Source organism: Cervus canadensis, chromosome 19, assembly GCF_019320065.1.
Source record: "Cervus canadensis isolate Bull #8, Minnesota chromosome 19, ASM1932006v1, whole genome shotgun sequence".
NCBI lineage: Eukaryota > Metazoa > Chordata > Mammalia > Artiodactyla > Cervidae > Cervus > Cervus canadensis.
In genome coordinates, this window is record NC_057404.1 from 40,206,007 (window position 1) to 40,233,051 (window position 27,045).

The 27,045-nt window shown below is 37.7% G+C and overlaps 1 protein-coding gene across 2 annotated transcripts in view; it reads right to left on the minus strand.

Moving 5' to 3' along the window:
• Positions 1-27,045, minus strand: part of PPP3CA (protein phosphatase 3 catalytic subunit alpha) — a 312,091-nt gene that overhangs the window by 125,416 nt on the left and 159,630 nt on the right. For both annotated transcript variants that reach the window (XM_043438523.1, XM_043438522.1), the window contains exon 2: positions 23,495-23,695. In XM_043438523.1, coding sequence (XP_043294458.1) covers positions 23,495-23,695 — 201 coding nt within the window. The remainder of the gene's footprint in view (positions 1-23,494; positions 23,696-27,045) is intronic.

Genomic DNA, 27,045 nt, shown 5'->3' on the forward strand with positions numbered 1-27,045 from the left:
TATTAATAGAACTTAAGTAGCTGACAAGGAGCTAAGAGCTGGCAAAAAGGACAAGGGGGTGAGGGGGAAGGTGGTGAGAAGATGAGACTTTCACATTTGCACTGTCCACCATGCTCCAATCAAGCCCACACTTAGTACATATACTCTATGTCTCTGCGTCTTTCCTAGATACACCTACAACAGGATTTTACTCAGACACCTAATAGAATAATCAATATGTTTCATCTACCATCACTGGAAAATTTCTGCAGGTTATATATAATTCATCCATCTTATCATTTCCAAAAGAGCGGAAGGCTTTCAAAATTCACTTGATTCACTTCAACTCATGTTTACTGAGCACCTAATATATACCAATACATCAGTGACACTGACAAAAATCCCTGTTCTCCAAGCGCTCATGTTCTAGGCTAGTAAAACTCATTTGGCCAATTAATAAATCATTTTGGAATTTTGAAAGAATTATCTAAACTCTACAGAGATTCTTAGATATGCATTTGTTTGCTTACTGATTGCATTTTCCCAAGTACCTTTAATAGTCACTCAGGGGCAGATACACAGAGCAAGGTCCTGGGATACTTGTCACTGGTTGACATTCCAGCTCTGCCACGTGGGTAACCTCCTCTGTGTGTCATCAGTTTTTAGCTTGGGGTAGAAATTAGGGTTATTGATGATTCCATAACTTACTGAACCCACACTTACTGAAATAGAATCTTCTACAGTGCAGCCTGGAAACATGTACTCTTTAAAGCCCTATAGTCGGTCCTGAGGCATACTCCAGTTTAAGAAAGCTCCTTTTAATAAACTCTCAGAAGAAAGTAAATAGCATAGGTGAAGGCTACGGATAAAAGAAAATTTCCTAAAACATTCTACTACATAATAGCAGCATGAAAGTGAAAGTGTTACTCACTCAGTCACATCTGACTCTTTGCAACCCCATGACCCCACACCTCCAGGCTCCTCTGTCCATGGAATGTCCCCAGAAAGAATACCAGAGTGGGTAGCCATTCCCTTCTTCAGGGGATCTTCCCAACCCAGGGATCAAACCCAGGTCTCCTGTAATGAAGGCTGATTCTTTACCATCTGAGCCATGAGGGAAGCCCATGATAGTAGTATAAAAACAGTTAAATCTTCTCCTGTATTCATAATATTTCTTGCAGTGTTGTAAACTGTTTTCTGATATTCTTTCACTCCATGATTACAATAACCAGTATTCTTGTTTTGCATAACTACATGGGAGACTGAGAACCTTGCATCAAGTCCCAAAGCTCAGTAAGCGGCAGAGCTCAGTTTCAAACCTTGACATGATGATGCTGAAGTCCCTGTGGTCTGTCGCCACTTTGCAGAGGAATTTATCCTAGTCATTCATTAATCTGCTAATTTACTTGGAAAATAGGTACAGATATAAGAGAGACAGGTGTGTGTCTACTTTCCTCTGCAATACGTATTATAAATATAAACAATGTGTAATTTATTTAATACCCATCTCTGCCAGGAGGTAAGAATCACAAGAAAATAAACAGGTCTCTAGTATATCTGGCACCCCTATATTTAGCCTGATGCATGGAAGCATTCAATAAATATTTGTTGATTGACTGAATGAACAAATGACAAGTTTGCAGACCGCAGACGCATTTTCTACCAGAGGAGTCATACTTGTAAACAGACTTAGCCCATATGGTTAATGCTCTATCAAAGGGCTCATAGAGATCAGTGGGAGACATAAGAAAGAAAGTAAAACCTATCAAATCCAAAACATTTCTTGATTCTCACAAGACGCCAACGGCATAGGCAGCAGAGGTATCATTAACCATATTTTGTAGGCAACTCAATATGAGTGTGTCTTGCAATTCATGCCATAGACCCAAAACCTGGACTGTAGAATCAGAGATCTGTTTTCAAATCTCTTTTCTGACACTTCTATCTTGGGCTTTAAGCAAGCTGCTTAGGATCTTTGAGTTTCAGCCATCTCATCTATAAAGAGAGGTATATACCGATCTTGCTTTTTATTCATGGACATATCCCAAGCACTTAGAATAGTGCTTGGCATCCCATTGGCACTAAATTTATTACTGAATTGCAGTGCTGTTAAAGGCTTAAATGTGAAAATATGTATACAAGCACCTAGCACTATGACTGAGACAGACTGTTAGTCAGTATTCCCTTGTGACTAAATGTCTCTAAAATGTTATTCCCACTTCCCCTTCCCTTGAAAATCTTGAATGGGACTCTCTGACCCCTTCCCTATTTCAGATTCCCTCTGAGCCATGTATCTCCTTCTACAGTGAGTCTTAGTAGGTATAGACCTGTGTGTTCCCATGAAATCACCTGGTTTGCTAATGCAAAGGGGGGCAGACATAATTTTCAAATCAGGACAGGCTCTAACTTACACCAGGAATTCATTTGCTTTCTCATTCCCATAAGACATATTAAACATAAATCTCTAAATTTTCCTTCTTTCTAAAAACCATGGTATCACTTTAACACATTCTATGATGATCCTATTTTTTAAAAAGTTGACAAAATTGCAGCACTGCTCTCTCACCGCTATTCAGACTAATAAATATCAACTCGCTACAGGAGACTTCCTTCCACTGAGATAGTTACCTGGACACTTAAATTCGGCATCCCCAGATCTGTGCCAATTCACATACACTGAGTCTCATGTGCCTGCATCCTCCTCAGACTCCTCTATGCCACCACCTTCACCTCTGAGTGTAGAAGCAGAGCCACAGGACCGGGGCCACAACACGCTAGGAGGTTGAAGACAGATTCTGGGCACTGACAATGGCTTTTAAGAAGTAATAGAACAAAGCTTCTGTTTGGCTAGTTGTTCTGTGGGTGTGTATGTATGTGGCTTTTTTTGGGGGGGCGGGGGGAACTAAGGAGTTACATGAAAATGTCCTTTAAGCCCAGAGACATTGCTGTGAGTAGTAATATTTAGATTCATGGTGGGCAGAGTGTTTATTTAGCCTGTGGTAGGAGGGAGAAGCCAGTGCTTGGATGTACTACAAGATTTTGCAAACCTGGTATGCTGAGGGAAAAAATGCAAACTTTAGTGGGCCTATTTTTTGCAACAATAAAATAAAACTAGGTGATTTCCACACTCATATCCAGCTTTAGAGATCTGCATTTTTATTAACAGCGCAATATCAGTGTTGTTATATTTAAACCACAGGCTTATTCTTCTGCACCAGGAAAGGCAGTGATGTCAGGATTTACATAGACAGAGATACAGATATAAATACATGATGAAAATCTTCTGTGAGCATAAGTTTTAAATAACAGTTTGGCAGGGAGATTTTTTCGTCCAATTTAAAGTTAATTTTAATTTTTTAATCAAAATAATTTCTGATTTAATAGAACTAGCTAACTGGATATAATAATATTAACCATGACTATATCAATGCTATTAATAGACAGCACTTATTGATGTAATAGCATTACCAAAACCCACTGAGGTACATGCCATTATTACTATCATACTTGCTTCACAGAAAGGAAAATCTTACCCGTAAGATAAGAAGCAGTACAGTTAAGCAACAAAATAGGAAGACCCAGAATTCGAATCCAGATCAACCTAACCACATAATTCTAGCTGTGAAACACATGATTTTTCAAATGATTACAGATAATCATAGCAGCAATTTCCTGGGACAAAAGTGGAATGGACTATGGAAATCATGCTCACAGAGGAGTTAAAACAGCTGATATCTTCTCCCAACTCAGCCATTAACTAGCTGAATATCCTTGTAATGAAACTAACCTCTGTTGAGTCTCAGTTTCTCCAGAGGTAGAAGGGGAAATTTAGCCAGATGTTTCCCACTCTGTCTCTGTATGGTCTTTGATCACAAGGAAGGAAAGCATCACAGGCATAACCAGTCTCTGTTTTATGTTTGGACCTAGGCATAATAATGAAGTTTTACATAACATTACATTAAAAGACTTTGATTGTGAACAAATAGTTTGGAAATCACTGAATTCAATGAGCTCTAGGGTTTTAAACTCTTGATATTCTATGGCTCTACTAAATACTTTAGATTGTCTCCTTTAGTATGACTTGTTGAATATTACCTCTTTTAAAATATGGACCCAAAAGATTTCTTTCAAGGAAGCAAAACCATCAAACTACTTGGTGGGTAACTTTTTCCATTAAGATATCACAGAATTGGAGTTGCGGGAAAAAAAATCACAAAATGGTAAAGTCTTTGGATGTGATTTATTTGTTAAAAGAGACAATAAATCCTTTGCATTTATGTATTCTTGTAGTCTGGTTTAAATCTTTTCTAAAACATTTTCTTAAAGTATGACATTTCTTCTCAACAACATGTGAAGGCCCTAAGTATTGTGAGAATGAGTTCTAGGATTAGAGAAACATAAAATGTTTGTGTTCAGCCCTAAATATGAGATTATACATGATTTGAAGTATTTAAGGGAAATCTGTAGGCATCAGTTTCTATGTACTTCCTGATCCAAAATAACATAAAAGGATATGCAACCTAAGTCAGAGGAAGATGAGACCCTCGTTTGGCCAAGAGTAATAGTGAGGGGGTAGGGGAGGGATGCTGATAGTAACACTAAAACAGCCAGCAATCACATACCATGTACCATGTGCCAGATGGTGCTTTATGAGTTTACAGATACCAATTCACTTAATTCCCACAACAATTCTGTGAGATAGACATTGAACCACAGAGACTGTAAGTAACTTGAATAGTCACAGAGCTGTAGGGTGACAGAGCTGGGATTTGACTCAGACACCATGTCACTGGGAAGGGGAGTGCTTTGTGAAACAGGGGTGGTAGGGGAAAATCAGAGGATCAGGGTAAGATTTAAAGTCCTGAAAAGTTCTGGGAGACATGAAAAATATCTAGGAAATCTATAATGATGGAAGAGAAGGAGATGGGAATCCCTGGGAAGCAAATACTAAAATACAGAGACTAAAAGCAAGGAGATAAAGAATTGTTAGAAGCTAGAAGGACACTACTCTTGTTTTTGAAGTTGCAGAAATTAACAGGGGCTGACAGAACAAAGACACTTCTGAGAAATGAAAGGGAGCTTTCAAGATCATACCTGAAATCGGGACTCAGGAGAGGAGCCATGGCACATTCCTGGGCAAAGTAACCACCAGTTCTAAGTGAATGAAACCAAAGAAATGTGGGGAGAGAGTCATTCTGGTGGCAATGCTGTCTGGCTCCTTTTATCAATGAGAAAACTGAGGCCTGGTCAGTTGAAGTGACTTGTTCTGAGTTTATTCTAGCTGATTAGTGACAGTCCCTCACTCCCTTCACTCAACTACTTGAGCTGTTTTCCTCCGTAATGTTTCTTCCAGATGTAGTACTTTTTTTATGGTTCCATTTAAGTGTTTGCCAAAGAAGTATCTCAGGAGGCCAAAGGAAGTTAAAACTATGATATATACATATCAATTTTTTGGGTAATTTTACACATAAACACACTATGAAAAGATCTGTAGACCTAGATCTGTTCTAGGTGAGAAAACGAAACTGGTACTTATGGTCTTTGATGTATGAAAAACCTTCTGTTTCCTTTTTTCTCTTCACAAGATTTTCTTTGATGTAGAAAGTCTTCATTGAACTTGTTACAACATTGCCTCTGTTTTCTTTTCTTTTCTTTTTTTTTTTTTTGCCAAGAGGCATGTGGGATCCCAGCTCCCCAACCAGGCATCAAACCACACCCCCAACACTGGAAGGCAAAGTCCCAACCCCTGGACCATCAGGGAAGTCCCCACACCATCTGTTTTTAAATGGAGAAATTTGATGGCCAGGAAGAAACCTCAGTAAGGAGTGGAGCAGTGTGTTGTTTACTCTTTAGGCATAAATATGAATAAGGTTGACTCTACCACCCAGAGAGGTATGCTGGAGAAACTCAAAACATTCTATTTTATTCCATTTTCCACAGGAAACAGAAAATGGAGATCTGTGGTAGACTCCCATTAGAATTCTGTGGTCTCCATAAAACCCTACGTTCTCAAGTCTGAAGACATTTAAAGGTAATTATGGGGGAAAATGAAGGAAACTTTCCCGGCAGTTAAATAGGGAGGGTCATGGAATGGACAAACATCACGCCTCACAGGTCATTACCTCTGCCCTGTTGCCAGATATGATGTAAGAAGCAGAAGAAAGCTCCAGATCAAGGGCAAAATGAGAAGGACATTGAGGGCTTACTCTATTTAAAGGTTAGTGGGGAAAAGTGAGTTTATGTGAACTACAGGCTAGGGAAGAGTAGAAACACTCAAATCTCTTGCTAAGGAATAACTTGTAATGCACAAAAAGTACATAAATATACATTAAATTCCAAGACAGGCAACAGAAATTAAGTTGTGAAAGTTAACACTGACATGCTGCAGCAGTGAAATCATCCACGTTCTCTGTTATTGTTGAGAAAGAATAGATGACAGAACTCAGAAGGGCAGTGGGCCATGGCGGTGGGGACCGGCCTTCTGGATCTAGAGTCAGCTGTGGGTGCCACTGCCATGCCCAAGCCCTGCCCCAAAGGAGTGTTCTCATTGTGAGGCTGATAGCTGGAGGCAGTCTCTAGGTCTCTTTCACAAATAAAATCAGGTGACTGTTACAGCAGGGCAATAATCACAGGGAAAAAAATTCTAATATTTTTAAAAAGTCAAGAATTTAATAACACGGATTGATATGACCAGTGAACAGCTATATGAGAAATCATGAACCCTTAGAAGAATAGTGAAAGTGTTCATTAAATCACAACTAGTACCAATATACAACTATTATCAAAATCTCCCCCTGTCTGGTAAGTGCATGCTAAATTGCTTTAGTTGTGTCTGACTCCTTGTGACCCTATGGATTGTAGCTTGCCAAGCTACAAGCTACAATCCCATAGAGGTATGTGATTCTCCAGGCAAGAATACTGGAGTGGATTGCCATGGCCTCCTCCAGGGGATCTTCCTGACCCATGGATCGAACCCACATCTCTTATGTCTCCTACATTGGCAGGTTGGTTCCTACCATACCAAAAAAAAAAAAAAAAAAACCACAAAGATTCAATAACATTAGTATCTGCATGATAAAAGGAAAATTGCTTCTCTATTCACAACACTTCAGATGCCACATGTGTGGGTTTCTTTCCCCCTACCAACCAGTGTTTCAACTCTTCAGACATCAACTGAAAGTCCTGTAATTTAATTCAATTCTGACACTAACTGCCTGGAGTCAGTGGAGCCCTTTAGGTACCAAATAACCTGCAAATAATAGGTCTCCAGGGTACTGACACTTTCATCAGCCTTGGTTATAAAGTCAAGGGTTCCTACAACTGCCTACCCCTGCTCCTGGTTCAAAAATTTGCTGGAATGACTCACAAAACTCAGGGAAACATTTATGTTTATTTACTGGTTTGTTATAATGGATATTCTAAGGGATACAGATGAACAGCCAGATGAAGAACTACACATGGTGAAGTCAGGAAGGATTCCAAGCACTCGAGCTTCCTTCCCCTTGGAGCTGGGGCACATCGGCCTCCCAAGCATGGAGACGTGTTCACTAATCTAGACACTCTCCCGACTCTGTAGTTAAGGAATTTCTATGGAGGCCTCATCAGATAGACATGATAGACTATTAACTCAGTCTCCGGGACCTCTCCCTTCCCTAGAAGATGAGGGATAAGGTTGAAAGTTCCAAACTTCTATTCATGGCTTGGTCTCTCTAGTGACCAACTCACATCCTGGAACTCTCCAAAATCCACCAAGAGTCACCTCATTAGAACAAAGGACACTCCTATCGCCCAGGAAATTCCAAGGGGTTTAGGAGTGCTCTGTAAGACGCTTCTCTCTGCCCCACCATTCAGGAAGTTATAAGAGTTTTAGGAACCTGGTGCAGGGACCAAAAACATATTTCTTCTTATATTATAGTGATACATCAGAATGTTTTACTTAAAGTTCACAAGTCCATCCCCTTTTCATAATGCATCTTTTTCTATAGTCACAATAAAATAATTTAAAATAAAAAGCAGTCAATTCACTTATATTAGAAGACTAAAAAGAGTATACGCTTAAAAGAAAAAATGTTTAGGGAAAACTGCCCTTCTCTATTAAAGAAAAAAAAAAAAAAAAAAGAAGGAAACATGTGTGGGGAAGGGTGGGGAAGCTCCAGGTATAACAAAAAGGGTTATGCGTTAATGACAAAGGTCATTCTAGTTATCGAAGAATGCATGGAAATATTTTATTTCAGAACCAGTGGTTCTGAAATGTTCAGGAAACCATCCTATGGGAGAAATGAACTCACACACAAAAACAAAAATTGGGGTTATCAGTTACTGTGACACAGAGGTGTTTTTAAAGGGTGGCAGGAGAAAATACTGATAAGGTTAATGAAGTATCTCATCAAAGTACTCGTTCTGAAGTCAGGTAACGGGTATTTTGAGTAAGAAACACCTTTATAGAATCAAAACCGAAGAGAGCATTGAGATCGTCTAGAATAACCTTCTCATGAATGGAAGATATTGTTGCCAGATTGTTGTCTCCAGATTCCTGATTCATACTCCATTACTCTTTCCCTCTGCTGCTAGACTGTAGTTTTCACCAATATCATTCTTTTCATTGTCCCTTTTTTCTTACGTTCAGAGAAAGACAATCTTTTAGCATAATAATGACAAGAAGATCCTCCATAAAACAACTAGACTTCCGCCTGTAACTAAAACAAATATCAAGTAACTCATACATGAGTCAGATGACAGGTGGAATTCAGATGATAAGAAAGTAAACCAAGCAAGACAAGAAGAGAGTCTGTATCAAGTCTATGAGTTGTATTTTCGAATTTGTGATCATAAATTACTTTGATGATTTTCAACCTGCACCAAAAGGGCAAATATGAAGTAAGTGTTGAATAAACCAGCAAGTGTTTGATGTTTCTTACCAAGAAATGATTGTTAAATTTAGCAGACAAAATAACAAAATCCCCATAGGGGATCAGTCATACCATGACTGATCATCACTTAGTGTAAGCCACTACAGAGGAAGATTTATAATTTTTCTTTTCTTACTAAACAGTTACATAGTTATCCATCCCTGTACTTCAGAAGGCTCAGTGGTATGAGTGTGTAAGCACCAATATCAGTGGGAATAAAGGATCATTTTTATTCACTTAGTTCTCACTACGTCTCAGGTATTGTGTGAGGATTTTCTGAACACTGCCTCCTGTTTCACAGCAGTGTAAGGTAGAAATTATTTCAATCCTCTCTACAGATGAGTAAATGGAGAGGGATGTGTGAAGTAACCTGTCAGCAGCAGGATTAAAACTTACATCTGTTTGCTTCTAGAGCCAATGTTCTCTTCACCAGGAGACAGCACCTTACCCGACAACATTCTCATGACATACAGAAAGGAGATGTTACTTGTCAAAGTCTAGAACCCAAGACTGAACACATCCATGCAACATTTCAGTTTTACCTTTTCCACAGATACTCATTTTATTATTTGCCAATAACACAGGGAATACTTAATGGGTTTAGCATTAAGTCTTACTTCAACAGAAAATCAAAATCTGCTCCAAAAGAAACATTGTCTTTACTTTTAAAAAGTTTAATTAAAGTCATGATCACCACTGATCCTTAAATAATGTACCCTGATAAAGACAGTCACACTCCCATCAGCCCCTGGTAGACAGGCTTTTGATACTTTGCTCCCTTTCCTAAGGGTTCATGCAACAGTTCCCAGATTCTTTAATCAATTATAACACTTATTTTGCTATAATCCCTTTTTTATTTTCCTCCACTATTCTAAGCTGGACAACCCATCATGAGTCAAACCCCAAATCTATCCCAGTCTGTCCTTGAAAGGGTTATGTCTGTTTCCGTTGTAATTCACCCCCAGTCTGTTTCTTGAAATGAGCATCTGTCATTATATTTACCTAGCCATCACTAAACTCAACATAAAACTCCCTAGCTACTTCAGGTTCCCTAGACATCCATCATATGAATGGAAATGTCCCCATGAGTCCTCCCGACCTAATTCCTCAGACTCAACCCAATCAATGACAATTTAAAAAATATTTGAATCATTTTAATATGTCAATGCATCTTATGTGTCTTATACATAGGACACATCATTGATTTTTTGGTACTATGGTGGCTAGTCAGGGGATGGAAGGAATCACTGGAAATTCCCGTCACATTTTTCTGATTTAAATGTCACGGAGTAATCTATAGTAGCACATTATTTGGGAATGTAAAAATCCAGATGATGGATATTTTGTTGGAAGTTCCATGAACTGTTATTTAAAAAGCCAATCACCCACGGCCACCATCAAAAAGTCTACAAAAAATAAATGTTGGAGAGTGTGCAGAGAAAAAGGAACCCTCCCACACTGTTGGTGGGAATGTAAATTGGCGCAATCACGGTGGGAAAACAGTATGGAGTTTCCTTAAATAACTAAAAATAGAGCTACCATAGGATCCAGCAATCTCAAAACTGGACACATATCTGGAAAAAAAGAAAGCTAATTTGACAGGATACACACAACCAAATGTTCAAAGAAGCATTATTTACAATAGTCAAGATATGAAAGCAATCTAAGTGTCCATCAACAGATGAATGAATAAAGAAAAAACAATATATATATGCACACACATATATGTATTTATAATGAATGTGTATATATACATACACATGTATATATACATACATGTATACTACTGATTACTAGTATACTGATTACTACTCAGTCATATAAAAGAATGGAAAAATGCCATTTTGCAGGAACATGGATGGGCCTAGGGGTTATCCTAGTGAGTGACGTAAGTCAGACAAAGACAAATCTTGTATGAATCACTTCTATGTGGAATTTTAAAAAATAATACAAATGAACATATTTACAAAACAGAAGCAGACTCATAGACATAGGGAAAAAAAAAAAAAACAACTTATGGTTACCAAAGGGGAAAAGCAGGGGTAGGATAAATTAGGAATATGGTATTAACAGATACACACCACTATATATAAAATACATAAACAACCAGATTTGTTGTATAGCACAGGGGCCTATATTTTAAAAAGCTCAATCATCCACATTTGAAATGAAAATGTATTTGCATCAGAATGATTCTAAGCCGTCAAATTCAGAGTATCATTACTCTGAAGTGCAACTCTTGAGCAAGGGCCACCCTCCCATATTTGGTTAATTACTTCTAATTTTTAAAGACATCCCAGCCCATATGACAGAGGTTTTAAAACTTTTTTTTTTCATTTCTATTTCTAACTGATATACTGACAGCATGACCATGAAAACAAAATGTATTTCTCTTTAATTAAAATTAAAACTCACTTGCAATTTACAAAGGATTAGTGGAGAGTTAAAGGCATAATGACCTATCTGTTTCATCTTTTGTTCCACAGCCCTCTCAGTAATCCCTTATATCCATCAAAGGTAATATACAAAGTCTGCTATAACAGCCACACTGATGCAGTGAACAGCTCTCTGTGCTGAACAACAGAACAGAACTGATAGTTGCAATATTAGCTGCATAACAGCAATAATAGCCACGACAAAAATGGCTATAGCCGTGATAACAAAGCAGCTACCATTTGCTGGGCACTTACTCTATAAGTGCTGTGCTGGTAGCATTCACTCTATCTGAGTGACAGGCATGGACTCACACTTCATCTCTTCAAAGATGAGAAAGTTGAGGCTTATGGACGTGAAATATCTTGCCCAGTGGTAAACAGCTAGGAACTTGAAGATCCTGAATGCTAATCTAGGGGTCCATGATTTTTAACCTGGATACCATACTACATAGGATGAAAATAAAGTTGCTGTTGCACTGTCATTAGGAGACATACCTCAGCAGGTCATCTGGACAGCAGAGATGAAATCGCTCTTCTTCTCACCTCTTTTCACACCATTCCTCTCTTTTTTTTTCCTTCAGATTAAAATGGCTGGACCAGAATTTTGAGTATAATCAGAGAATGTTGAACAGACCACAGAATCTATAAATTGGCCCACTGCCTCTATACCTTACTATACTAATTTAACCAGCCATAAATAATTTTGAAAGGACCTAAAAAAAAACCTCATGTACTTTTTAACACTTCCTTTACTCAGATTCTTAAGTGGAATGGATATTTAATATCAATAATGCAGATAATTTACTTTCTAATTTCTACCTAGCTTTGATATATATTTAATAAGTATTACCAGCTTATCTCTTGAAGAAGGTGAAAAAAGCAGTACCTAAGATTAAGCTAAGGTCCACCTTTGAAGGAGCTGGTCTTTAATGTTTAAAACATGAGGAAGAGAATTTGCAATGAACAATTTCTGTTTCCTGTTGATGATTATCTGATAATCTCCTATTCATCACATGGTATCCAAATAGCCAATCAAATTTTACATTTAAAAATGAAATAAAAAACATACATAATTACCATTTTAAGGGGGATGCTATATATCTACGTATTTCTCTGAACTAAATTGAGTTTCTTAAAATGGGAACTTGATTTTCAGAGTCAATGCTGTCTTAAGAAAGACTCAGATTATGTTAATAAAGACCAAAGCAAACATGCATTTTACTTTGAGAAAACAGAAAGCAAGGTACAAAAAGGATCCTTTGTTTGAAGTGGAAACAAAAGTCTTTGCAAGTCATTTCAAAAATATTCTCCTTCATGATCAATAAAGGATATGAGACTGATGGTGGTTCAAATTAGCACTAGAAGTATCAAATACAAACCACCAGAGGTATCAAATGCATACCACCAGATGGCATCTAAAATCAGATAGCATATTCAGAGATGATGAGTTAAAGACATTTGTGAAATGGAATCAAATTCATGAATTCCAAAAAGATTTTTAATATTAAAACATCTGACACCAATCGTAAAATTCAAACAACCCAACAATGTAGTCTGGAATATAACCAAAACATATGAATCTGAAAAGAAAGTCACTGTAAATAAAATGGTGACCTTGATATATCTTTTTAAATAAATCATTACAAATGGTGCTGTAAAAGAAAAAGAAATTTTGGTCAGTAAGTTTATGTTTCCTTCATTATTACCTACAATCTTTCTTTTCACTCTATCACAGAACTTTGTTTATTGCAAACGTAAGAAAGACAGTTCAGAGCAGAGATCATTAAGAGAAATATTAAGAAAAACTTATTTAAAAAATGTTTTCCTTTCATCTTCATATATGACTCTCATGAACTTGAAGCTTAAAAACTTGGTTTCCAAACCTTAAATACCTTCAGGAACAGAATGAAACAATGCTGCTATGTCTAAAACTGCCTGGTATCTGGACCACAATGTCAAATATGAACAGAAATTACTTACAGAGGAGCATATCATACATCAAACTGGAGTCAAAAACTAACCATGTGATAACAGGAACTGGAATCTTATTCAGAATTCTAAAATACAATATTGTTTCATAGAAACCTCTGAAATAGACTTGATTATCCCCTGGATGTGGGGTGTGTTGCTTACTTTTTTCTATCATCACAAAAGCAGTAAAATCCTACTTTACAAAATACTTTTACCTAGAAATGTCATTTTCATATGATAAAAGCAACATAAAGTTGTTAACTGCTGTTAACAGTTTGCAATTTATTCCTGGATTGGGCTTTTGTATTGATATATATATGTCAATGTGTGTACGTGTGTATATATCAGGTTCCTTGGTGGCTCAGTGGTAAAGAACCCACCCGCCAATGTAGGAGATGCAGGTTTGATCCCTGGGTCGGGAAGATCCCCTGGAGAAGGAAATGGCAACCCACTCTAGCATTCTTGCCTGGGAAATTCCATGGACAGAGGAGCCCAGTGGGTTACACAGTCCATGGGGTGACAAAGAGTTGGACACAACTTAGCTGCTTAACACAACAACAACGGATTCTATATATACCATCCAGGCTTTAATATGAGGAAAGAACACTGGATTTCTTTGAGAGTTTTCCCCTTTTTCCTTACTCAACAGCTGAATTAGGTCTCAAACCTGTCTGTGGGTTCAGCATGACTTCACGAGGTGATGTTCACTCCAAGACGCTGGTGGAGATCCTGACATAGCAGAAGGAAAAGCTATGTGACACCCAAGACAAAAGCAACGCCCAGACTGACTACCTAAAGGCCTTCTCTCAGGGAACCTGTTTTAACATTAGCAAGATGTGTACATGAAAATATTTAATTTATATTTTAAAGAACACATTTTATATATGAAGATAGTCATTTTAAATAATGGTAAAGCAGTTGTCTCAAAACTGAATATTTTTCTCATACTAAGCCACTAATTAAACCACAGATTCTTCTATGAAAAGCTACTTATGACCAATTCATGTATTTATCCAGTATCTCATTTATCAAAAATCCTCCACTTCAGCCAGGAGAAAAGAACAGAGTAAAAAGAAAACTGCTATTTAAATGATGTTACTGACAACACATAAACACATACATTCACACATATGCATAAACACATGCATTCGCACGTATGCATAAACACATACATTCACACGTGTGCATAAAAACATACATTCACACATATGCATAAACACATACATACTCTGCCTAAAAGGTTCCTCTGTATTTCCATTATACACATAATTTACTATGTGCAAATCAGCACAGTATTTACATTAAAATCAGTGTGAAACAGAGGAATATTCACAGAACCGTAACATAAAATCCATGGTCTCAGATGTTAACAAATAGGATAATAGCCTGAAACAACAACAAAAAATTCAATACAACATACAGTTGACCCTTGAACAACACAGGTTTGAACCTTGAGGATTTTTTCATTTTCAATAGGAAATAGTACAGTACTGGAGGTTGGTTGACTTTGTGGGTGCAAAACCTCATGTATATAGGGGACCACCTGTAAGTTATGTGCACATTTTCAACTCTATAAAGGATCAGCACCCTTCAACCCCTAGTTAAACAAGAGTCAGCTCTAGTTAAATGCCACGCTATATGGTTACTCCCAAGTTTAATCATTTCATGAACCCGTAAAACTAATTTCTAACCCCAAATAAAATAGGAATAGATACTGTTGAACTGCCTGGGTTTTAATACCAGTTCTAGGACTTTCTAGATCAATAATCTTAGATACAATACTCAAGTTCACTGAGGTCCAGTTTCCTCATTGTAAAATTGAGCTGATCACAGCATTTCCTTCATAGGAGTGTGTGAAAACTCAGAGTTAAAAAGTACAGTGTTTATAATAGCAAGTGGCAAAAAACAAGAACCTAACAAATGTCAGCCTCATGGTAAAAATAACTCATTAACTTCCTACCCCAATGGACTATATAAAAAACAATTACTACCTATCATCACCATAGTTTCAGGTACATAAAAAAGCATTCTCACTAACATGAAAAAAGACAATTTCACTCCGGACCAGAGAAAACTTTGTTACAGCCCAGTAAAAGTCTGTGGCCAGTATGTGGGAATGTCTTGTAAGAGCCCGTAAACATTACTGGATCACAAGAAAATAAAATCGTTGGAATCTAAAATTAATAGGGATACTTCCATGAGAAAATGGAATGTGAGATAAGCTGGAAACACGAATATAATCTGCATTTCCTGTAGACACAGGGAAGTATGTCTACAGTTTTCTTTTAAGGTATCCAAAATGCTCTTTCTTTCCCTGGAAGCCTTTTGGTGTTGTTTGAAACATTATTTCTCACAGACTCACAGAATTAAGAGAACAAACTTATGGTTACCAAAGGGGAAGGGAGGGGAGGAGGGACAGTTAGAGAGTTTGGTATTGACGTGTACACACTGTTACATTTAAAATGGATAACCTCTCCTATAGCACAGGGAACTCTGCTCAGTATTATGTAACAACCTAAATGGGAAAAGAAATTGAAAAAGAATAGATGCATGTGTATGTATCACCGAATCACTTTGCTGAGCACCTGAAAGAAACACAACATTGTTAATCAAATATACTCCCACATAAAATTAAAAGCTAAAAAAATTAAAAAATATTAAAAAAAACTCACTACTTCTCTTAAAGTCACAGTAGTATTGATAATAATATATTTCAACCTTCTCCAAAACCATCAGAGTATTATCATCGCACTTAATCACTGTTAGATTTTAAGCACAATAACTTGGGGATTTTCGTCTTCCTATGGAAACAACTACAGGCACGGCCTTAACAAACAGCCCTTACACAGTTTACTATTTGTGAAATGCACCGACTCACAGCAGATTGAAAGCAAACAGGGTGCACGGTGTCTTAAAGAAAAATATCTCCACATGTAATCATGCTGCAATTGTCATAGCTATCAAATGCTTCTTCTGGATGGTGTTATATGTTTACTGATGTTAACAGATTATTACTGACTTGTACATTGCACACAAATGCTGAATTCCTAAGGCTCAACTATTCTTAATATAATGCTCTGGCTCAGATGGTAAATAATACTATATTCATTACCACACAATTCATTTATAGATGCCTTTGATTCCAGTTTTCCTTTATTTTCCTTTAAAAACAGACCCAGCAGTAACTTTCTACAGTCAGCTCTCAAAGAGCTTGTAAAGATAAGCACTACAAAGTTTTTTCACTGGGAAAAACTTTATAAACACTGTGCCCCAACCATACTAAGCACTATTGTTTGGTCTTGACCCTTATGTTATTTTCATTTTTAATTTAAAATATAAATTATAATTGATTAAAATAATGTATTCCTCCTATTTCTTGAGAACCTTGAACAGTAAGCTTAGGATTAACATGTTTTCTGCAGTAATGAGCAAGAACAAATTCCAGCCAAATGAACTGAAATGCTTGATTTTTTTTCACCTGAATGCAGAGGTAGAACAGTATATAGAATAGAGTGTAATAGCTTGGCATGAGTCATGTTGATACATGCTTGTGCATAGCAAGGTCTTCAGCTTACTAGCTATGAGACTTCAAGTCAATACTTAAACCAGTGGTTCCCACAGAGGGGTCCCAGATCAAGGAGGTCATCATGATCTGGAACCTGTTAGATATTCAAATTCTCAGGCCCTAATCCAGAACTGGCTTCCCAAGAGGCGCAGTGGTACAGAATCTGCCTGCCAATGCAAGAGACGCAGGTTCAATCCCTAGGTTGGGAAGATCCCCTGGAGGAGGAAATGGCAACCCACTCCAGTATTCTTGCCTGGGAAATCCCGGGGACAGAGTAGCCCGGAGGCTTATAGCTCATGGGATCTCAAAAGTATGACACAACTTAGCGACTAAACAACAACTCCAGATACTAAATCAGAAAGTCTGGAGGTGGGACTCAGCAATCTGTGTTCTATGAAGCCTTCCAGGAGATTCTGATCCATGCCCAAGTTTAAGAAACTCAGATGTAAACTGAGACTCCCTTCTCTCATTTGTAAGATGGGTTTCCTAAGACCAACCTTGCAAAACAACGGAGGAAAACAAACCAGGGAAAAGGACACGCTCATGCAGTGACCGTTTATCCTTTTAACATTATCTTTAAAAAAAAATTTTTTTTTTAAGTCAAGGGCCCAAATTCAGGGGAACACCAAACATCAAAAAACTGAGGTGCTGCTGCCGCAGGCTGGGCCTGAAATGTGCTGACCTGCCAGCAGTGGGCTGGGTACCAAAATCGGCCTCTGGCTGCAGGGCAGGCCTTAAAGATTTGGCCACTGAAATCACAAGTGGGCAAAATGCCCCAGAAGTAATATTTTATCCTCATATAAACTAAGGCCACGTTGCATTGATAGTGACAAATGATAGTATAAAGAGAATAAACACTGATCTTTTAGTTCTCAAAAGACACTGGATTCCTACCCGCTACTTCACTCTCCCCAGAGGAAAGGCACGGGGAATTCTCCTAATTGACGTCAGCTGCTGTAAGGGAAGGAATGCCATGACCTTAAACTTGGCCACTGGCTCATTCTCACATCCAGGAACAAAGCCAGAGGGTTCTCCTGGCAATTGCCTGACAGGCTAAATGGCAGGCACAGCCACCGAGGGAATCCTTTGCTGCCCTGGGGACAAATCCCCCCCTTCAGGAAACAGACAAACCAGGGAGATTAGCAGTTTGCCCAGCTGATGCTGGCCGGTCCCCTCGGCCCAGAGAGCAGAAAATGAGTTCTAAATCACTTTCTTTCAAAGACCCAAGCTCCTGGTCTGCGTCTGCTTTATAAATGAGGGAAATGTTCTTTGCTAAGTCAAAGAGAAAAACAGGAAAATATGAGAACTTGAAGGCGAAATGTAATAAATTGGATTCCTGCATAAATCACTGTACCATATTCAAGAAGTCTTTAACGGATATTGATCAAGTACAAATTAATCAAACATTTTAAGATCAATGTGAACTATCATTTTTGAAAGGCCCTGTAGTCAAAATCAGATCCAATTCTCCTAGCCTGCCAAAATCATTGTTGGGACACCCTGATCAAGGATGAAAGTTTCTTGATCAACAACTCTCCCAAGAGTTCCTCCCCACTCACTCTACTCATCTCATTCAGGATGCACTTCTAGTCACAGACCTGACTGCATAACTCCCCTACTCCAAGACCCTCGCCACTCCCCAGTGCCTAAAGAAAGTAACCAGATGTTTAAGTGCTGCTCACAAGAGACTAAAATCGAACCCTGACCATCCAATCTCAGCTTCACCCCCCACCCCTACCCCTCACACCCTTCTGAGACCTTGTCTACCCATAGCAAACCTCCACGATCATGCCTTCCCACTTTATGAAAAATATCAGTGCCTTTAATATGCTGTTTGTTGTCTCTGCTCAGAACAGACTCTGCTAGCTTTTTCACATCGTAAAATTTCACTTATCACACATGCTCCAGTTCAAACATCATGTCATCTGTCAAGACTTTCTGGCTTCCCTGCACTCATTGTTCTGAGTTCCCATACTAGTTTATAGGCTCCTCAATTATAATCCTTATCAGGTTTTATAGTAATTATCTATCTATTTATGTATTTAACTTCCCAGATAGACCCCTTGAGTCTTCTAGTCAAGGACTATATATGCCTCATGTGTTTCATCATTCACAGTTCTTAACTTTCTGAAAGAGTTCTCAATCTATATTCAGGACAAATAGGGTCCAAACTATTTAACAGTTTCTATAACTCAAAGACATAATATAATAATCAATGGACTCTATCAGGGAAACCTTAGCCATTTAGAAGATCGCAAAACTTTTTGGTTTCAAGTTAGCTCTATCCAGTTGCATATTTCTAAATTTGCTTAAAAAAATCTCGGTCATATACTTTCATTTCATCAGTAGTTTGATGTACATATATTCCAGCAAATATCTGCTTCAGTTTTCTTGTTATATTCTGACCACTGAGAGAGCAGAGACCAGGTCTTACTCACCTGTGTATAACACATACAATCTGTATCAGGTAAATATTCAGTAAATTGAATTCCCAAATGGGTTGTATCTTAGTTTGGCTGTTATTACAAAATATCTCTGACTGGGTAGCTGAAACAACAAACACTGATTTCTCACAGTTCTGGAGGCTGGACAGTCCAAGATCAAGGTGCTGGCATATTCAGTGTTTGGTAAGGGCTCTATTCCTGGTTTGCAGATGGCCACCTTTCTATTGCATCCCCACATGGAGGAAAGAGAGAGGGCTCTCATCTCATGCTCTTCTCATCAGGGCACTAACGCCATCATGAAGGGTCCACCCCCAGAACTTATCTAAACACAATTACTTCCCAAAGATGCCACCTTCAAAAATGTCACAAAGAAGACTAAGGCTTCAACATATGATTATTGTGGGGACACAAACATTCAGCTCATAACAAGTTGCCACACAGATATTTGGCCACATTTTTTAATGATCCATTTGTATGTTTGCAAAGGAACACAGAAAACTTCAACTCAATTTAGAAAAAAAAAGAAAGATTCAAAAAGAAGGAAAATATTTTCCTTCACAAAATGCCTCCAATATACAAACACAAACTTCAAATTAAATCTCTGAAACAGCCATCATTCCTATCAAGCAAGTTAGTTTAGAGAAAAGAGCAAAATGTGACTCATACCTCCCTTGTTTTGACTGGGGACCCAAAACTAATCCTCATCTCTAGTCCCATGGCAACGGTTCCTGGCTTATCTAAATCTATGCTTCAGGAGGGTAAGGTACAGAGAGCTTTATCTCCTTCCCCAGGGGACACATGGGAGGAGCCACACTGGGACTAGGCAGTTTCCTGGTCTTTCTTCAAAATCAAAAGTACAGAATTTTAAAGGAAAAAATCCTAAATGAACACAAACTTTTTACCACTTGAAAAACAATTGAAGGGGAGGGAATGAGGGAAGTTGGACAGCTTTGTAACTTTAAACATGAAAAAAACTGCTAAAGGAATGAAATAAGAGTCCAGATTTCAAATTAACAGGGCACTAATATCTGGATTTTTCTTTAAGTGGGAGCAAACCATGCATGGATGTTAGCACAACTCCTCTTTAAACATCTAAGAGTGAAATGGTTTTATTAATAAAAAAATAAGAGGAAAGAAAAGAAGAGGGAAAGCTGGGGAGTGGACTGTGTGCATAATTATGAAATATTTGCCATTTGTTTGGTTTTGTGATGTTACACACCCGCTCCAGTTCAAGTTGAATTCCAAACAAGAAAGTTACTGGTCAGTTCCTACCCACACCCTCACCTTACATTTTAGGAATCTGACATACGTAAGTGAGAGACTATTTCTAATACCACTTGAAAACCACCGTATGGTCAGGCTTCAGGCTTTTTCTCCCTACATTAGAAGTCCTTGCTTCTCTGTGAAGTCCTTGGTTCTTTCCCTTTAATCTTTTTTCACAGATTCTCATTTATAAACTCGAATATTTTCTTTTTTCTCCCTCTCCTCTTCCACTTCTTTCTCCTCTGAATTGTTTCTTAAGGTCTCCATTTTACTTAAGTGTGGAATTCTGAACTATATCAAGAATTCACTACCCTGAAGATTCAGAAGGATAAACTATGCCTTTTATCACATAACCTAGTGTCAATAAAGTATAACTTTATTGATTCAGTTATTCAAATAATAAATGTCCTAAATATAAAAATTTAGTTCCATGTTCAGCTGTCCAGATGAAACAAAATCTCAGAACAAAATCATATATCATAAAATGCTACAAATAAATTCTAAGAAGTTATCTTGAAATGCAAAGGCACAGTAATTTTCTCCAATCAGAACACCCTGATCTTATTTTGCAGTCCTCTGTGTTTCAGCTTGCAAGCTCATGGGTTGGAATGCAAAGCTATGAATTTAGCTTTCTGGTAAATTATATGCAAAAGAGGTTTTTTTTTTCCCCCTTTTAACGGAAATATTAAAATAAATTACCCCTACCACTTTTATTCCATATCTTTATAGAAAAGGGGGAAAGCTATCACTGCAATGGAATCTTCTAGAGGTTCCTTAGAATCATGCCTTCATCAAGAAATAAAACAATTCTCTAATGAAAGGTTTTTCCTGCTTGGGTTATATTTCACTAGTGATACTTATTTTGTGATGTCTCCATAGCTGCTTCTGTCACTATTTAAAAGACTTTGTATTTTTTCTCCCCCAGGGAAAGTTATGCAGCATTGAGTCCTGATTTCTAAAGTCTCTTCATATCTATGTTCTGAAATTTGCCAAAATGACAGCTGCTATCTCTCTAGAAAGAATGACGCCCAACCTCTGTTGAACATGAGGGCAGTTAGTCAATAGACCCCAGAAAGGTTCAGGGATAAAACATCACGAATTCAACTTCTACAGACTGCTATGTGTTCTTTTAGGACAGAGCCTCATCACATAGATGAGCTGACTGCATCCAAGGAAATATATTCCCTTAAATGCTTATTTCACATGTTTTCTTTTAGTTATAATTATCACCTTCATTAATACCTACTGGCTCATTAGTGAGTCTAACATGAATTCTCCATTGGAAGTCACACATTATCATGTGAAATGGAGAAAAAAATCATGATATTATAACACATACCATTTATCATGTTATATTACATTATATGATAATAAAATATTAAGCCATTCATTCTTACCAAAACCAAATAATCCAAATGATACAGAGATCATTTAAAGCTACTCTTTTGCCATCTATTTATTGGTGGAATTTACAGTCAGTTTTTTAAGGTAGCTTCTTTGCTGATGGATTCCACACTACTATTTAGATGATAAGTTTTCTCATATTTTCGTATCTAAGAAAGTAAAGCATATTCATATTTGTTTTGTTCTTATATGACCACAGTGTCTCTAAGTCAAAGATAATAATGCATGACTGCATTTTGACACATGGAAAATGGGGATCATTGTCATGCACACAAGGTAAGTATATAGCTTGATTTATTCACCACTGGTCCAACACTGACTTTCCACTGGAGTCGATTTCTCCTGCTACCTGGCCCCAAACGCATTCATTATTTTTTTGAATTACAAATAAAAGAAATACTATGGCTAACCCAAAACAAAATATATATGTCAATTTCTTTGGAATAGGAATATTCAGAGGTATTATGATCAAAGAAGGTCTAGTCTGATATTAAAGAGAGCTTATCTTGCTCCAACCAGTCACCTTCAAAAATATATTTCAAGGCCAATAATATTAAAAGTATATGAAGGTTTGAAAGAAAGAAGCAATCAGTAGTATATATGAAATATTTCAAAAGTTCTTTTTATTTATAAAAGGATAAAATCCTATGTTTAAGTTTTTCCCTTTGCCAGAATGATAATTATTGGAGGAAAATACATGCTTTTAAGCTTCTCTAAAAACAAATACCTGAAAATTTAGCAAACTTCACAAAGTATAGCTGAGAAGTCTCTACTAACCAACACTCTATACCATACTAAACTTTTTGACAAGATTTAATTTTTATGGTCTAAGAGAAGTTCCACTTATGCAAAGTATGAATCTGCTCTTAAGGAGTAAAAGAACAAAAACATTCAAAAAATAGACATATTTTCGAGGCACAGAATGCTATAGGAAGGAGAGAAATTTGGTCTTCTTCCTGAAATTCATTGGTTCTCAAACTTTAATGTGCATCAGGGTCACCTATACGACTTGATGAAATAGATCATTAGGTTTCACCCTAGAAAATCTAGTGCAGTATAGTTCTGGGGTGGGGGCTGAGATGGTATGTTTAAGAAGTTTCCAGGTGATAACGACAGTGATGCTAGTCTGAGATGAAACACTGCTCTAACTTAGTCATGTAACCACTGTGGAAATATTCCTATGCTTTGTCTGATCTTTCCCAATGAATACCTTGTATTCTTCATGACAGCTAGAGTTCTACTGACAAAATATCACTTAGTTAAGGTTTTACTCCAGAACATCTCCATTACCTCTAAGCTGTACACCACTCTGTAGAGCATCACATCATATGGCTATTTAATACATGAAAATAAAGTTATTGTTACATATGTATAAAATCCTTACTTCCTGATGTACAGATTTGGCAGTAAACAATTAAGATGATGAAGGTCTTTGAAGACTCAGTGGTATCTAGGACTTTTGATCTGAAGTTATAAACAGCAAGTGTGGGTTCCAAGTGGACAGCCTCCGTCCTCAGGCCTTACCTGTGACTGGAGCATCAATATCCAGCAAGTTTTTTTCCTGTCGAAGAATGGAAGCCCCCTCTGTTATTATTCTCAATGCAACGGTCTCTTCAAGCCTGCCCTCCTTCATGAGATGTGCCTTTAAGATATCCACACGAGGTTTCCCATCGTTATCAAACACTTCTTTTGCCGTAAGCCGGTGACTTGGAGGAAATGGGACAGCTGAAAGAGAAGAAATCAAAGGATCACATTAGTCGAAACTCAACAACAGAAGATTCAATAATAACTACCAAATATACATCCCTATCACTCACCACCTATTGGAGCATTTTTAAAGTTCATATTAAAATATGATCCAGGGCTATGAAGAACTAAAGACTGCCTTCCTCAATTCAAGATGTAATGTGACTGCTGAAAGGAAATGTACAGTTCTTATTCATCCAGTACCTATCTCATGCATCTAAAAGCTACTGATGGAGTGAATAACAAAAACAAGAGTTATTTGTTTGTTAGGTGAAACAGCAGAAGAAAAGCAAAAGAAAAGACTTACTATCCATCCATCCATTCAATTTTGACTCAGGTAAAGATGTTTCTCCACTAAAAAGTAGGCTCCTCTACTGGGATAAGAGGAATGAGACACAGCCTGCCAGACCAGATTTCCAACCAGTGGGAGTCACATCCCTGAGTAAACTGACTGACTCACTGTTTAAGGAGAGAGCAAGAATCTGAGACCGAAAAGGCAAAAACACACTGAATATCAAACAGAAAATCAGGTGCATGTAAATGCATGTATGAAAGGAAACTTGAACAGCAGGAGGACAGTATGACATCGAGAGGAGACACTGGCATTTAGGAACAGAGATTGAACCCAGGTCTTCTGCATTGCAGGCAGATTCTTTACCATCTGAGCCTCCAGAGAAGCCCTAAGAAAGTAACTGTTAGAGGCAGAGTCCCCCAGGCTTCTCTGTCCATAGAATTCTCCAGGCAAGAATACTGGAGTGGGTTGCCGTTCCCTTCTCCAGGCATCAAACCTGGGTCTTCCACGTTGACAGCAGATTCTTTACCATCTGAGCCTCCAGAGAAGCCATATGATGTAATGTCAAATCCCACTTATTGCTCAGACTTAGAGCCAAACATACTCTCTTCCAACCATGCACCTGCCTTTTTAATAGTAAGACAGTCTCTTGCAGCTACTGTCATTCTTCACATCTCTGAATACATTCATCCACTCATCCAGCCAGAGGATAGTCACTAAATTCCTACAACGTGCCAGGACATCCAAAGGTCCACGATCAGAGATCGTATTATAACAGTTAATAAATGGCACATAAGCCCTTCAGTGGGGGAAACTCATTATTTCTTTATTTTACACAAGGGTTCATTTACAGGATAACTCAGACCTATTAGAAATATCTGGAAGAAGCACAAACACTGTCTCTTGTTAACTTTCACCGGCCATGTGCATTATGCCATACGCCTAAGAACTCCATATGAAGCTCCTCTCTCTTTTTTTTTTTTTTAGTTCAGCTTGAGCTGAGTCAAATTTTTTTTTTTTATCTTTTTTTTCAGCCATAGATGAAGCTCCTCTCTTAATGTTATGGATTAAACCTAGGCCGCTTACCTCCTAAAAGTGTCTCTCAAAAAAGCAAGATTTAGAGTAGACCTATGCCAAGACATGGTGTGCAATCTAACAGCACAGATTTGTTATCCAAGAGAAATTACAACTACTTAAGAGAAAAGAAAAATCAGGAAATGAATATGTACTAATGGATGCAAGCTGGATGTTCCTAACAATCCAAGCATATCTACTGAACTATGCTACCAAGATGAAGTAGCAGTGGCCTGAGCAGGGCTTTCATGGTCAGATGAACCCGGGTGCAAACCTTGGCACTGAGCATTCACCAGCTACATGACCCTGGGAAGCTAAACAACCTCCTTTGGCTTCAGTTAAGTCATACCGACTCAGTGGACATGAATTTGAGCAAACTCCGGGAGTTGGTGAAGGACAGGGAAGCCTGGTGTGCTGCAGCCCATGGGGTCACAAAAAGTTGGACACGACTTAGCAATTGAACAACAATCTCACCTGTAAACTGGGGCTTCTATCTATCTGAGGGCTTCTCTAATCACTAAAGTAAATAGTAACAGTAGTAGCTAACATTTATAGAGTGCTTTATTTTATGTCAGGCATTGTTTGGGTAATAAAGTCAGACACAACAATAAAGCTGTAAGAAGAGTAAGGCATAAGCACAAGTGTTTATATATAAACTTATTTGGTCCCTATAACATTACTCGGGGGGAGAAACTTGAGACGAAAATCTTAAGCACCTTGCCCAAGATAATCACCTAGTGATTTATATGTAGACCCACTGAGCGTAAACTCTGGCAGTCTGATGCCAGAATACTTGTGTTAACAGCTTTGCCACACTGCTTCCCAGAAAGTACTTAAGATAGGGCTTCATAATTAAAAAGTGATGAGTAAATCACTTTCTAGAATAGAAATTGCAATGAATCCTGAGAGATATTTCTTATAAAGACCACTTTTATTTTCAAAAATTATTTGGAATAGCTTATAGTAGAACAGGTATATGATACAAAAGCAAAAGGTGAAATGAAAGACAAAATGCACACAGAAAAGGAATTACAAATCTAGTACACTATTTGGCTGTGCTGTGAACAGTGTCTATATAGTCATGTGTGCTGTGTTTAGTCGCTTAGTCATGTATGACTCTTTGCAACCCCATGGACTGTAGCCCTCCAGGCTCCTCTGTCCATGCGGATTCCCCAGGCAAGAATAGTGGAGTGGTTTGCCAAGCCCTCCTCCAGGGGATCTTCTAGTCATAGTGCTGTAAAAACCAATATTAATAACCTTCTGAAATACACCCATTACTAAAATGTCTGTGTTACTTTGGTAAGTGCGATAAGTCCTGTTGGGTACAGAGTACAAACTATAATCAAAAGAGCAGAGGGCTTTCCCACTATATATCTTAAGTTGTATGATTTTTTTCTCCAGTGTTTTGTCTTATACAAGGTTTTGAATTTCTTTGATTTTTATTGTGTGTACTGAATACTGCATATGTACTATTCTAATTGCTTGCTCTAATTTACCACAAATAAAAGACCTGTTAATCACATGCCATAAAAAAAGAGTAAAAAAAAAAAAGCATAACATCAAAGCATAGTATAAAATAAAGAAAAACAAAGTTCAAGAGTTAAATGAAGAGGAGAAAAAAGAAAAAAATGAAGTCATTAGACTTCTGGCACTTGGGGAGTATTTTGTTCATTTTGTTTCTTTGCCCTCCCTTCTTTTCTTTTTTTTTTTTTTTAAATTTTATTTTATTTTATTTTTATTATTATTTTTTTTTTGAATCAGCCATGGATTTACATGTATTCCCAATCCCGATCCCCCCTCCCACCTCCCTCTCCACCCGATTCCTCTGGGTCTTCCCAGTGCACCAGGCCCAAGCACTTGTCTCATGCATCCCAACTGGGCTGGTGATCTGTTTCACCATAGATAGTAACATGCTGTTCTTTTTAAAATATCCCACCTTCACATTCTCCCACAAAGTTCAAAA